The 12,744-nt window shown below is 48.5% G+C and overlaps 6 protein-coding genes across 6 annotated transcripts; 2 read left to right on the top strand and 4 right to left on the bottom strand.

The window, feature by feature from the left end:
- Positions 1 to 64: 64 nt before the first annotated feature.
- On the top strand, positions 65 to 1,376 carry BO83DRAFT_382016 (RTA1 domain-containing protein). Its single transcript, XM_025532130.1, has 2 exons — positions 65 to 431; positions 488 to 1,376. Exons 1-2 carry the CDS (start codon positions 278 to 280, stop codon positions 1,198 to 1,200), a joined length of 867 nt encoding a protein of 288 aa, XP_025383901.1. The 5' UTR covers positions 65 to 277; the 3' UTR covers positions 1,201 to 1,376.
- A 781-nt stretch (positions 1,377 to 2,157) lies between these two features.
- BO83DRAFT_369386 (uncharacterized protein) lies at positions 2,158 to 2,696 on the bottom strand (the record flags this gene model as incomplete). The annotated part of the gene is made up of 2 exons (XM_025529859.1): positions 2,464 to 2,696; positions 2,158 to 2,382 (listed from the first exon to the last, which is right to left on the bottom strand). The coding sequence occupies exons 1-2, from the start codon at positions 2,629 to 2,631 to the stop codon at positions 2,158 to 2,160; spliced, it is 393 nt and encodes a 130-aa protein (XP_025383900.1). The 5' UTR covers positions 2,632 to 2,696.
- Positions 2,697 to 3,930: 1,234 nt separating this feature from the next.
- Positions 3,931 to 5,175, bottom strand: BO83DRAFT_382015 (CFEM domain-containing protein). The gene is made up of 3 exons (XM_025532129.1): positions 5,036 to 5,175; positions 4,617 to 4,976; positions 3,931 to 4,565 (listed from the first exon to the last, which is right to left on the bottom strand). Exons 1-3 carry the CDS (start codon positions 5,114 to 5,116, stop codon positions 4,230 to 4,232), a joined length of 777 nt encoding a protein of 258 aa, XP_025383899.1. The 5' UTR covers positions 5,117 to 5,175; the 3' UTR covers positions 3,931 to 4,229.
- A 716-nt stretch (positions 5,176 to 5,891) lies between these two features.
- Positions 5,892 to 6,528, bottom strand: BO83DRAFT_382014 (uncharacterized protein). The gene has a single exon (XM_025532128.1). The coding sequence runs from the start codon at positions 6,095 to 6,097 to the stop codon at positions 5,927 to 5,929; it is 171 nt and encodes a 56-aa protein (XP_025383898.1). The 5' UTR covers positions 6,098 to 6,528; the 3' UTR covers positions 5,892 to 5,926.
- Positions 6,529 to 7,181: 653 nt separating this feature from the next.
- On the bottom strand, positions 7,182 to 9,081 carry frdA (putative FAD dependent oxidoreductase). Its single transcript, XM_025536291.1, has one exon. The coding sequence runs from the start codon at positions 9,024 to 9,026 to the stop codon at positions 7,569 to 7,571; it is 1,458 nt and encodes a 485-aa protein (XP_025383897.1). The 5' UTR covers positions 9,027 to 9,081; the 3' UTR covers positions 7,182 to 7,568.
- Positions 9,082 to 9,890: 809 nt separating this feature from the next.
- BO83DRAFT_411398 (uncharacterized protein) lies at positions 9,891 to 11,044 on the top strand (the record flags this gene model as incomplete). The annotated part of the gene is made up of 6 exons (XM_025534310.1): positions 9,891 to 9,906; positions 9,958 to 10,047; positions 10,103 to 10,143; positions 10,185 to 10,342; positions 10,394 to 10,548; positions 10,644 to 11,044. The coding sequence occupies 6 exons, from the start codon at positions 9,891 to 9,893 to the stop codon at positions 11,042 to 11,044; spliced, it is 861 nt and encodes a 286-aa protein (XP_025383896.1).
- Between the last annotated feature and the right edge of the window lie 1,700 nt (positions 11,045 to 12,744).

Here is a 12,744-nt window from a genome sequence, read left to right as displayed (position 1 = left end):
GGTTACCCACCAGAATCACTCTCGGCTTTTCCAAAATGCTCATTGAGCCTACAATAGTAATCATAAGAACCCAAGCCCTGTGGATATCAAGGGACGCCCCTGAGCGGAGAACATTTAGCTCCATGGCATGAACGTGCAAGCTACGCAGTGGAGATCCACCTGCCCAGTGCGTAGTGTTCGTTAATTACTTATTTAATCCTCTTTGTCCTCCATGTTCTCTCTTCCTGGGGGTTCAACTTGTGCTTTTCTAAACGCCTCACGACTCAAAGCTTCAATCATGTCGAGTGACTACAAGCTCTATGACTATGAGCCCTCTGTCGGCGCAGCTATTATCTCTGCCGGGCTGTTCGCTGCAACCTCCCTAGTGCATCTTTTCCAATTGATCCGGAGGCGAACATGGTGTTTTGTACCATTCGTTATTGGTGGCTTCTGTGTGTTCCCTCATCCCTTTATTCCTCCACACTTCTAATGCCTTGAGCCTTTTTAGTTGAAACCTTTGGATACATCGCACGATACTTCAGCGCCAGAGAGACCCCCGATTGGACCGTGAAACCCTACGTCGGACAAGAACTGCTTCTCCTTCTAGCCCCCGCCCTATTCTCCGCCTCCATCTACATGATCCTAGGCCGAATCATCCGCCTCCTCGACGGCGGTGCACACTCTTTGATCCGGCCATCATGGCTGACCAAGATATTCGTGACCGGCGACGTGCTCTCATTCTTCATCCAAAGTGGCGGCGGCGGAATGATGGCCTCTGCCAAAACCCCCAGCAAGATCTCCTTGGGCAATAACATCATTGTGGTCGGTCTTATTGTTCAGTTGGTATTTTTCGGCTTCTTCATCATCGTCACTGTGGTCTTTCATCGCCGTATGGCTGCTTCGCCCACTGAAGTATCTCTGACTTTCACACCACCGTGGCACACCTATATGTCCATTTTGTACACGGCTAGTGTTCTGATCATAATACGGTCCATCTATCGTGTGGTGGAATATGTGCAGGGCTCGGAGGGCGTTTTGAAACAGAGTGAGATGTTCCTGTATATTTTTGATGCCCTGTTGATGTTCTTGTGTTGTGTTTTGTTCAATGTCATGCATCCGAGTCGTATTCTCTCGGCTCGTCCAAAGTCTTATGACAAGATGATGGACATGGAGGAGGATCAGGTGGAGATGCTGCGCCCGGAGGCGATGAAAAATTTCTGACTGTTTTTCTGCTTTATCGATTTACAATTTTATTCTCGTTCTTCTCCCCTGAGTTTCAACGTACTCATTGGTTGTCATATCATGCATACTGCATCATTCAGTCTTCCCCTATTAGCCCTATTTTCTCTTAAGTAGCACCCAGGGTTCAACTCTCATATTTCACCGCTTTGTCCCAATCCTCTCCCTAGAAGGGGTAACGATACGAACAGACGACTGCAGTATGTTCCAAAGCAGACTCTTTACCATTTTATTGTAGATGCCTCATCGTAGTCGTACCCATTACCGCTTATGGTTAAGGCGTATGTGGAAGTGGAACCAGCAAAGTGATAAGCAGATTAAACTTAAAACTTCTGAAATCAATACTTTGTCCTCGATCTGAACTATATGGAGATAAAAAAACAAATGGTGTATAATAAAAGGAATGTGGCAGCCTTGTGTCTCCATTATTAGAAGGATGTAGGGTTTCAATCCAATCCAGAATGTGCATTGCGCTACATTGCTCCTCCTGGATGATAGTAGTAATTATTTGTTCAATTGAATTCGATTCCTTTCTGGTTGAGGCTTCTGTGACCTAGGACGGAGGGTCGTCGCTGTAGTAAACACAACGAAACACAACAAAAGTAAATCTGTAAATTGGGGAGACCACGTAGGCGAGTGTCTTAAAACAAAATACATTCATGAACATTCGCTATGTCTCTTCTCTTCTCCCCCTCTAATACATCAATGGTTCCATAATAGCCATAAAGAACGACAATATACAGTAGTATATTTATCCCCATCAAACAACCTCCCCCTCCCCCTTCAATTCCTCACTCCCATAAGTCTCAACTTCTCCATGAGCCTTAAAATACCGATAATCCACAACACAAAGATACGACAACAACCCCACCACACTACTGTATAATAACCCATTAGCTCCACCCACACCATCACAATCCTTGTCTTGTCGAATAAAACTCACCACAAGACCAACGCCAAAATAGCCACAAACGCACCCAGGACCTTACTAGCAACACTACGGCCGCCGCTCGCGCCCATTATACTGATTATAAACAACGCGAACCAAAGCACCGTGTCGATTATATCCAGGATCATGTTGGCTTTGAGATTGGCCCATCGCTTGAAGCGGGCTTTGTAGGTTGTTAGGATCTGGTAGGTGAGGAAGAGGGCGGCTTTGAGGCACTATTCATTTCAGTTCGAATGTTACTTCTACTTAGTGTGATTGAATTGAGAGCATGCTTATGAGGGGGAAGAGGATTGTACCACTGCTATACCCCAGATATTGGTGCGTGTCGCTGGTGTGCCTGGGGTTGCTAGTCGGGCGATGATGAGGATGAAGGTCAGGGCGATGAGAGATGCGATGAGGATGTGGAGACGACGTTTGAGGAGGGGGCGGTGATATGTATTGATGAAGGTAATGAGGCTGGGCATGTTTAATTGTTTAGTGCTTGTTTCTCATGAGAAATTGGGAGTAGTGCTGGGATGTAATATGGTATGAGTAGTATGTTGAATTGTGTTGTAGATGGAACATCCGAACCAGGACCATTGGACTTTATAAACCATCTTCTTACATGGATTTTTCATTCGATATAGTGTAGACTAAGGCTAAGGAACAATTTAGGCATTCAGATAAGAACAAAAATAGCCCTTTACATTGAAACGTGCTTTGCATGAGGGAGTGGTTGGGTAGTTCTCGTATCGGTTACCTGTTGAAGATATAGATACGACTACTGCGCTTATGCCTTAGTGCCTTGATGCCTGTGGCTGACGGTAGGACAGCACGGTCACGTGACCGGGTCTCCCTTTCTTCGCATTCTTGGAGATAATATGAACCCATATCTGAAGAGGAAGAAATGAGGGTTTTTTATGTAGGTCATCAATTAGTAATCTGAATACAAAGCTGTAGAGACTAGCGACTGCAATCCAGGGCCATGATCCGACTCCAGGTATTCGCATTTACTTTGTTAACCGTTAGTATATCTAGGTCAAAGGCTAAAGATTAGAGCAGGAAATAAGGATGGTAGTTTACTACCAATTTCAAGGTCAAATGTATTTCTTGTATTCTGAAAAGTATTTAATGTAGCGATGTAGTGATCACTGGTGAAATAATTTTGCATGGACTACGTAGTACCATCAGTGTCAAGAACGTATCATGCGCCGATATATATACTATCCACACTGCCAAGACCACCATTGGTACTTACTACTAGTTCTAATACTAGTACCACGAAGCTCTTTATTCACGCCAAACTAGAGCTAAATACTAACATAACGATAACCTTGTTGCAACGACCAACAAGTACCCAATGTATTCCGTAGACCATGCAGAACTGGGTATAGGTCATGCCTGAAGATAAATATAGAAAGGCCATTCCTCTACCAGAACTTTCTTTATAATCCGATGCAACAGCGACATGTAGTTGAATTGTACTGAGCTATAAATAAAGAGGACGAGAAAGACTTTCTGATACTAACATCTCCGCAAAGCCACAATCAGCTGAAGTCACAATGTCATCGAAATGCAGAAGTCTCGAGCTTATCGCGCATCCGTTGCGTGGATGCTTACCTTCCGAGGTCCAGTGCGGCGGATTGACTGTTACACATCACATTCTGATGCCACTCTGCATAGTCTACGTCACCACATCATGATACCCCTCCTTATTTCAGTCTATAAGCATTGCCATCATGCTGCAACTACTCAAGATCTATTACGCGGCTTCGTTGATGATCTTAAAGAGCGTATTGACTCATATTTTTAACCTAACCGATCGAGAAAGAGTGTAAATCAACCTGGTGATCCATTAAACCATCCATAAACCATCCATGCTGCTGCATATCCACGATCATGATCATGGGCAGTCGGCACATTATCTACTAGTCATTATGCTATGACCCATCCTATTAACATATACAAGCCGCAAACAAAGCGTAGAAGTCGTAAACCATAATAGTGAAACAATTCAAGTCAGGATTTCAGTCCCGTCTTGGCGCCTGAAGTATTTAGGCCATCAAGTCATTTGCCCAGTCACTTAGAGAAGGAACATAGCAGCGAGACCAAGAGCACCAGCGATTCCACTGCCGGCAACGTTAAGCTTGGGAGCAGCACCAGTGGTCTCGGAGGAAGAGGGAGCAGTTCCAGTAGCAGAGGAAGAGCCGCCAGAGCCGTTGGAGCTAGATCCAGAGCCAGAGCCAGAGCCAGAGGTAGAGCTGCCAGAAGAGCCGGAGGTGGCACCAGAGACAGTACCGGTGCTGGTGCTAGTGCCAGTGATCGTGCTGAGAGTGGTCTGACCAGAGACGGTGCCGGTGCTAGTGCTCGTGCTGGTGATGGTGCTCAGGGTGGTCGCACCAGAGGTGGCACCAGAAGTCTGCAAGAGATTAGCTTCAATACGTTGGTATCACGAGTATACTAGGCTTACCGCTCCACTGGTGGTAGCGCCAGTCGTGGCACCGCTGGTGTTACCACTGTTGGTTCCAGAGGCAGACGAAGCACCACTGCCGGTAGCCGAAGAGGCAGAGGTGGTAGATCCAGCACCGGCAGCGCCAGAGCCAGTGCTAGAAGCACCAGTAGCAGAAGCGGAGTCGGAGCTGCCAGAGGAAGTGGGGCAAGAAGCAAGAGCCGACGAGACAACGGCGCTGGCGTCATCATTGGGGCAAGCCTCAGTGGTGCAGTCGCGGATACCGTAGCTGTAGTCGGGCTTGCTGCACAGGCAGGACATGTCGCCGCTGGAGCAGCCAAGCTCAGAAGCCTTGTCGTTCATGTTGCTAAGGCACATTTGCTAGAGACGCGCGCTGGTCAGTAAGGTGCGCTAAGAAAGTCACATCCAGGTACACATACAGCGCAGTCGCTGACGGAGACATCAGCGCTGACCATGCTGGCAGCGGCCAGAAGAGCGAGGGAGAGCGAGAAGGTCTTCATTGTGATAAGAAGATGGAAACGTGCAAGAGCAAAAATCGAGTAGCGACGGCGCGAAGAATGGGGTATCAACCGAAGAAGATGAACACGAAAGACAGATGATGGGACTGGATGGATTGCTTGGAGAGAAAGAAAGAGTTGGAGGGAGAGGGGACAAGAGCCGATTTTAATATGGAGGCAGGAAAGAGTCAACAAGTGCAAATCCAAAATCAGGGCCCGCAGCTTCCCTTGTTTGCCGCACCGACAACTCGGTTCGTTCACTTCGGCGTTTGCCGTCAATTCTACTAGTTTGGAGTAGTTGCGTTGCTTGTTTTTACTTTTCTGCTTTTTGCTTTTCACAATTTTCATATCATTTTTCATTTTTCATTTTTTATTTTTTTTTCTGCGTGTCTCTGGTTGCTTCTGGAGTCGATCAGCAAAGGCATCAGAACCCCATCTACCAGGCTACCAGCGCGCCAACGTGGCTCAGGACACCGTCACGGGTCAGTCCATGCAGTCATGGCTGCTCCACCCTGGCCTTAATCTTGGACTAAAGGGAAGGGGCATCGTCTATCATGATCAGACCCAGACACCGTGGCTCAATTCGAATCCACTGTATCCCCTGCGTGCCTCTCATAGGCTGAAGGGAAAAACCCTCGCTTGCGCCGAGTGGCTGAGGATCTAGGGATTTGGAGATATCCCCGGTTGTTGATCCCACTTTCCCTCAACAATCCCAAGCTCCAGTCGATTAAGTTTTTCTTTTGCTAACCGAACTAGGGAGAAGGGCCCTTTCTCGCTTTGTTAGTGCATCTAGTTTACTCCTATCCCGCCAATTTACGAACCGGGCTGGCGACTGACAATAGAGAAGTCTAGATTGGACGACACAGAGATGCTAAGGCCAAGTTTCGTCACACCACCTACGTCAGTGAGTTGGGGGATACTGGATGCCCAAGATGTGAATGCCGGCAGGCCAAGCAAGGCCAGGAAGTGGGCAGAGACTGGCATAGGGCCCTTGACCGAGAGGATGCAGGGGATCGACGCGATGGGGCCGATCTTCGCTGGCTCAGATGGTGATTTGCGCTTCGCTCTCCTACTAAAATCAGCCCACCGCCGGTGTGGCTGACCCTCGCCCTCTTAAGCCACATTTGGCTGCCTCCGCGACAGGGCTGGGCCACTCACGACTCTGGCCGTCTCTCTAGCGTTGACGCTGGAGAAGAGTCCAGGATTAATTCGCCCATTCTCAATTGGACCGACTACAGAGCTCTGTGTATCACGACGGCAACTTGGCTTGTGGTACCACAGCAACACGGTTGTTTGGTCCGTTGTGGGGAAGCTGCTGAGTTTTCCGCCACCCACTAATTTCGATCTATTGATTGAGGAAGCTACCATTTCTCTCGTAACCGTGGGCGAGAGTCAGGACGGAAAAACAGTTCCAGGGCGCGGCCGAAAGGAAGGCTGGAGTTATCCAGCCATTCCATTTCCCACGGGCTGCATTGTCCGTAAGGAGAAGGGGTATCTGCACCTTCCAAACAAACACTCAAAGTTCTAGAAGAGCGCGTCGAGTCGCCATGGACCTGTCGGTGCATTGGTGCATTTGCGTGGGATGAAGTGTGCGTTGTATCATCACTTCCAAGTCCAGGCAGAAGGGAAGGGTGCCCACCAGATTGACTAACTCCGCTCCGTGGAGGCGACGACCCTAGTCGGACTGGGTAAATGTTTGAGTTGTGGCGGTGCGACAGCTCATCTTCTCTTTGTTGGTTTTAGTTTAGATTACTTTTTTCTTTTTCTCCGGAATTCGACCGAGAAGCCCGTCCCTTCGGCGTCCTACGTCATGGGTCCCTGTGCTCAGGGCCTGTACCCCGTCCATCAATCAACGCATCCTCGCAAGGGCTGCATTGGCCTGCCCCAACGTCACTTTTATTTCACCTGCTCGTGGATGCAGGGTATCTAACTATCTCCAGTTTTCATGCAACGGCCCCATGATGCAATTAAGGGCGACAATGATCATCTTGACAGGGTCCATGGAATCTTGGTAGAATTTCCTTCGAATTGGGATCACTCTGCGAAATGGCTGAATGCAAAGATGTTACAGTGCGCTTGCATGCATGGTGCAGTGGTTCGACTCTTGAAACTGATCGGTTCCATTGGAATGCACTGGCCAGAGTGAGATGTAATGTCTCATGACTAGTGCCTTGATTCGTTATACTGTTTGATGATGATTATCACCATCACCAGGTAAGGCGTTGAAGGCGAAACAAGGTCATCGTCAAGAGATGCAGTAGGTTGCATGAACCGCGCAGTTCCCCAGAACTTTAGACACAAGATCAAACAAACAGTAAATTTCGATCAGACAACTGCCGTAGTAGCTTATTAAGATAACCACTGTACCGTGCATTATACTGAGTACATAATATCACAATTATTCCACCATTTCGCAAATTTTCACAACCACCAGTCTCTCCCTTCGAGCATATCCTCAGGAACATGTCTCCTTCAGTCCCTGATAATAAGCAGCCGCTTCCTCTCCGGCAATGCGACCGAAGACTGCGCACTCCAGCAGCGACGATCCCCCCAACCGATTCTGGCCATGGAGACCCCCGGTAATCTCGCCCGCGGCCCAGAGTCCGGGAATGGGCTGCCCCTGACCGTCCAACACCTGGCTGCGCTCGTTGATCACCACGCCTCCCATGGTAAAGTGAACAACCGGGGTGACCTTTCCTACATACACCACCGACTCCGGCTTGACCTCCCTCAGCGTCCAATTACCAAATGACTGCCGCTCAAACTCATCCTGCCTCTTCCCAGCGACCACATCCGCATACTCCCTCAGCGTCCCCTCCAGCGCCGACATCTCCCCCAACTCCCCAACCGTCGTCTTCTTAACCAATCCCTTCCACATATAAAATCCCAAATGCGACTGCAACGCCGCAGCAGCCCCCTCATCCAGCACCAGCTTCACATCCCACTGCCTCGCCTTGGTCGGCAACCTCTCCGCCCGCCCCATCACTTCCCCCGTCACCTTCTCCCTCGTCTCCAACTCATTCACAAACCTCCTCCCATCCCCAAGCACAAGTATACCCCCCTCCCCCCTCAACGCCTCCGCCGCCAATATCTTCACCATCGCCTCCGCTTCCTCCTCCTTCCCTCCCACAAACCCCGTCGGATGCACCTGCACCTGCTCCATATCCACCACCGCCGCCCCAACATCCTGCAGTAAAGGCTGCGTCCCTTCGCGTTGCTCATTCGTCGACGGTATCCCCTCCAGATCGGGCCGATACTGCGCTAACATTCCTCTCGCGTCGCCTGCAAACCCTCCACTCGCGACGACGACAGGTCCGTACGCTGTCTCTGTTTTTGTCTGATTGCCCCCTCCCTCATTATCCTGGACAGTATACTCCACCCCAACTACCCGTCCTCTTCCCCCCTCTTCTCGTAGAATCCTCGTAACCCGCCTCCCCACCTCCATCCGACAATTCTCATCCTCCGACACCCGGCCCAGTAACCCTTTGATGATATCATACCCCGGTGTCCCCTTCCCACTTCCCCGATGCGTCCGCGATACACTATGTCCCCCGAGTCGAGTGACTCGACTCAGATCGACCCCGATGTCATCCGTAAGCCAGTATAGCGCGTCCGCGGACTTCGCGGTGAGTGTGTCGATGAGTTTCTCGCGTCGGGTGCGTTCTACCCCTCTAGCAGAGGTATACGGCATTCCTGCGGAGAGGATGGTATCGTGTTGGAATGTGGTGATGGAATCCGGGTCGAGTTGGTATCGTGTCGGAGCGGCGTTGATCCCCGACGAGGCTTTGATGCTGTTGCCGCCGGGTTTGGGGGCCCGGTCGAGGAGGAGCACCGGGATGTGGTGCGTTAGGAGAGTGCTGGTGGTGGTTAGGCCGGCGAGACCGGTGCCGATTATTATGGTTTGGGGGGTCATTTTTGATGTTTTTGGATGGTTGAGGATGGATGTGTAGAGGTTGTAGGTGTAGTTGGAGTTGTAAGCTAGTAGTGGTGATGGTTTAGTTGGGGTGGTGAGGGGTTATAGTATTAGTAGTGACGGGATCGTATGATCTGACAAGGTGGTGGTATGTTGCGATGGGTTGTACGATCGCGTATTTTGAGTCCGGTTAAGTCAGGGCTCTTGAAGGTACTGTGAGGAATAACGTGATTGGGAATCGATGGATGATGCATGTAAGTGTTGTATGACTGCTCTCATGTTGGAATGTGGAAGTCTGGAACATCTCCGCACAGCAGCATTACAACTCGTCCTTATCTGTAATCTAATTGGATGGGTAAGTGAGTGTTGGAGACACATCCGGGCACCAATTAGATTTGGTTTTCGTAGAGTAGGAACTACTGATAAGTACTTACTAAGTAAATAATTAGACACCATACCACAGGATTTTAACCACTCAGTCCAACAAGAAGTACAAAGAACTATGATCATAACTAAGCTGCTGATCCCAACGCAGGATCCACGCCCCTGCTGGAACACTATCACTATCAGCCTTGTCCAAAGAACTCTTACAACAGTGATCTCTTGGATACTTTCTGTTAACTGGTCCATTTCTTAACTATTCACAGCCCAGTGGCTACAGGAGAAGATTAGATGTACATGCGATGGGTGAATTGCTGTCGGACACGTGATTGATCGCTTTTATAAATACTCCTGTAAGTCCTGTTCTGCATTTAGTTTGTAATTGATCGCAGGGGAATAAGAAGAAAGACCAAAGAAGACACTACTACAAGTGCTCACATTTCAACTCTGTCCCTTCGCTGTTATCTTTTCGCAACCCACAAAATGCCCAGGAAGAGCTGTTTGTCAAACACTTTGATTGAGGGTTCACACGGAACTGAATCTGTGTTAGGCAACTTGGCAACATGCCAAGTGTTGGACCTCCCGTTCTCTACGCGTGAATGCTCAGTGCAGCTGCCCTCAGATATTGCGGTCGGCTCTGGTACGTACTAGATTGCATGAATCCTACTTGTGAAGGGACACTGACCACGTTGTAGTCATTTACGGTGGCTATGTAGCCAGCGTAATGACCAAATATGTACTTTATACGCCTCCCAACACCCCAAACTGCAAACTCAGATTGACCTTCGAAACTCTCATATCCGATTCTACCGTCCGATATTTGCCTCGGCGCCATTGATGATGACCTTGCGAGAAGTGAATATCGGCAAAGGACAGTCTACCCTCCGTGTTGAATCATTCCAGAATGAAAAGCTCGTCGCGTCTGCGGATATAGCGTAAGTAGGAAACAACCACGCTTGAATAACAGATGCTTACATACTTGACAGCATCACCAAGCTGTCCATCACAGGCATCACATTCCAAACAGACTGGCGTCTCTCCACCCCCCCTCCCGTGGATCTCACGAAATTCGAAACAGACAGTGACCCGAACTGGATTTCTTACCACTGCGCCTTCATCCCGAAGGATTCCGAAGAGGCCAGTCCTACGTCAAGAACTTCATCCCGAGAGTTCTGCCCACCGACTTCCCATTCATCGAGGAATGGGTTGAACCGGGTTGGGACTATCTCCCGCTAGGCTCTCGGCCATCGGGAAGTGGAGGCAAGGCTAGATGGACTAATGACATGATACAGTTTGTCAGAGACATGGCGCTTCCAATTCAAGAGAACTATGTCCCTCACGGAGAAGGGAAGCCGTTGCCAATGGGAAGTATAGCGGCCATGCTTGAGTTTGCAAAGCGCCAGGAAAAGGCTCGCAATGAAGGACAGAGCGATTGGAGAGTTCTCAATGATGGCGCCAGAAAGTTTTGGGGCAAAATTCTGAACGTCTCCTTGACTCTCTCTACAGAGATCAGGCAAAGGCTTCCCGCGGAGGGCGTCCGATGGCTGTACTTGCGGACTGAGTGCAAGGGAATATTGAACGACCAAATGGATATGGGGGTTCTTAATTTCGAAATTTCGATGAAAGGATGGATCTAATTGCTATCAGTCAACAGATAGCGGCTCTTGTACCTGCTAATTCGAAGATCCAGAGACTGTGACTTTCAGGCGACAGGTGATTTTCTACCAAATCAATAAGTAGCTGTTTAGATGACACATTTCTTTGTCCATGCTGATAGTCAGAGGAGAATTGGGTAGATAATAAACCTGGCTATACCAATGATGGTGGCGGAAGCTCAAACTCATTTAGGAAGATAAGATTTCTAGGCGATGTCTCGGTTTAGATACCCTTTTTCGCCGATGCTTGAAAGATGAGAAGGGAAGCATGATTCACCCAACCATTCTTCTGAAGAGACCATGAATGAGTAAGGGCATTTGGAGGCTTGGTGAAGTAATCTACTGCCTTGCTTGACTTCTAATCTACCTACATTGACTGTCACTGTGAGTTCGGCTGTGTATTGGTCTCCAGCTATATAAGCCATGCTCTAGCATTTCACTCGGTATCTGATTGAATTTTAGAATTCAATACAGCCTTGCCTGCTCTTAAGGTATACAAGGAGGGTCAAGGCCTCTTCCAATCGTCTTCTGCTTTTATATCCATAGCTACATTTACTTACTACGTGGTGTCTTCTTCCTGTATGCCCTTGACATTATATATGCATACAGGAGAACCGAAATACCTATATTATAATAGACTGCATCATATTCCCCAGTACATGGTCCCCATAGGCCGCAGAACTCAACAGTACCTGGAAGAATGTGCCCGTGACTGATAAGAAAAGTACGCCAACTACCGGGACAGCTGACGGATCGCTACCAACCCTAATCATACAGAAGGAGCTATAACGCGCAGTCCAAGATATTAGAGGTGAAAAGAGGACTCGTTCGAGGGTGACTTGAGAAAAGGCCTTTCCACATCGTGGAAATCACGAATGTACATGAGATTTATGGAACCTGAAACAAAGGACACTGTGCATTCAACTTGGGGTAGCTAGCTGAGATACATACATTGAGAGACCAAAATGAAAGCGACTGTGTCGCGGGTAGCTTTCGGATGAACGAGTTGGTACTGGGAATACATGGATGTCTACAAATTAGCTGCCCTCGGTCAACCTTTAGATCTCTATTTGTGTCAAACATGCGACTATCCGAGAATTGAACCTGATAACTAGTATCTTTTTGCATGTTGCGCAGCATTATGCAGTACCTTTGGATGGGTATATATGGCAGTGACAAACAAACGTCAATTCTTGAACAGCTAGAACCAGGCGATTTATATGACATACTGGATGCCTTTGAGCTCTAGTCAATGCGTCAGTGTCCTCCCTTCTGCTTTCTGAACCGTTTGAAGATCCGAAAGTTCAATCATATCAAGTAACTACAAGTTAAATGATCACCAATTCTCCGTCGGCGTTGCTACTATTTAGACTTCACTGCTTATCGCATTTTCCAAGTGGAGTTCCGCCATAGCCGGATTCATGCTTATCAGATTTCTATGCACCGTTCCAGTTACATCAATGTCCTGCTGATCCGGTCTCAGGGATAACCTCCGCCAGAAGCATGTACCAACTGTCATGATTGTAATAAGGGCAACTTTTTCAAATTATTAAGCAATTGCAGAGTTCTCCAAATAACAACGGGATATTACAATATGCCGAATCAACCAGATACGCCTATAAGTGTTGCCCAGCTCCAGCAAAGCGCGGACTGATCAACCCCAAGACCAGCAAGAACAGGCA

This window comes from Aspergillus eucalypticola (genome assembly GCF_003184535.1).
Source record: "Aspergillus eucalypticola CBS 122712 chromosome Unknown BO83scaffold_31, whole genome shotgun sequence".
Taxonomy (NCBI): domain Eukaryota; kingdom Fungi; phylum Ascomycota; class Eurotiomycetes; order Eurotiales; family Aspergillaceae; genus Aspergillus; species Aspergillus eucalypticola.
This window is presented reverse-complemented; position numbering and strand designations above follow the sequence as displayed.

Bases quoted from the DNA above. Each gene is read 5' to 3' on its own strand.
- BO83DRAFT_382016 (XM_025532130.1), top strand. From the start codon at position 278: ATGTCGAGTGACTACAAGCTCTATGACTATGAGCCCTCTGTCGGCGCA. The intron at 432-487 runs GTGTGTTCCCTC...GAGCCTTTTTAG, and splicing joins ATTCGTTATTGGTGGCTTCT to TTGAAACCTTTGGATACATC.
- BO83DRAFT_382015 (XM_025532129.1), bottom strand. From the start codon at position 5,116: ATGAAGACCTTCTCGCTCTCCCTCGCTCTTCTGGCCGCTGCCAGCATG. The intron at 4,977-5,035 runs GTATGTGTACCT...GCGCGTCTCTAG, and splicing joins TCTCCGTCAGCGACTGCGCT to CAAATGTGCCTTAGCAACAT. The intron at 4,566-4,616 runs GTAAGCCTAGTA...AATCTCTTGCAG, and splicing joins GCGCTACCACCAGTGGAGCG to ACTTCTGGTGCCACCTCTGG.
- BO83DRAFT_382014 (XM_025532128.1), bottom strand. From the start codon at position 6,097: ATGCCAGTCTCTGCCCACTTCCTGGCCTTGCTTGGCCTGCCGGCATTC.
- frdA (XM_025536291.1), bottom strand. From the start codon at position 9,026: ATGACCCCCCAAACCATAATAATCGGCACCGGTCTCGCCGGCCTAACC.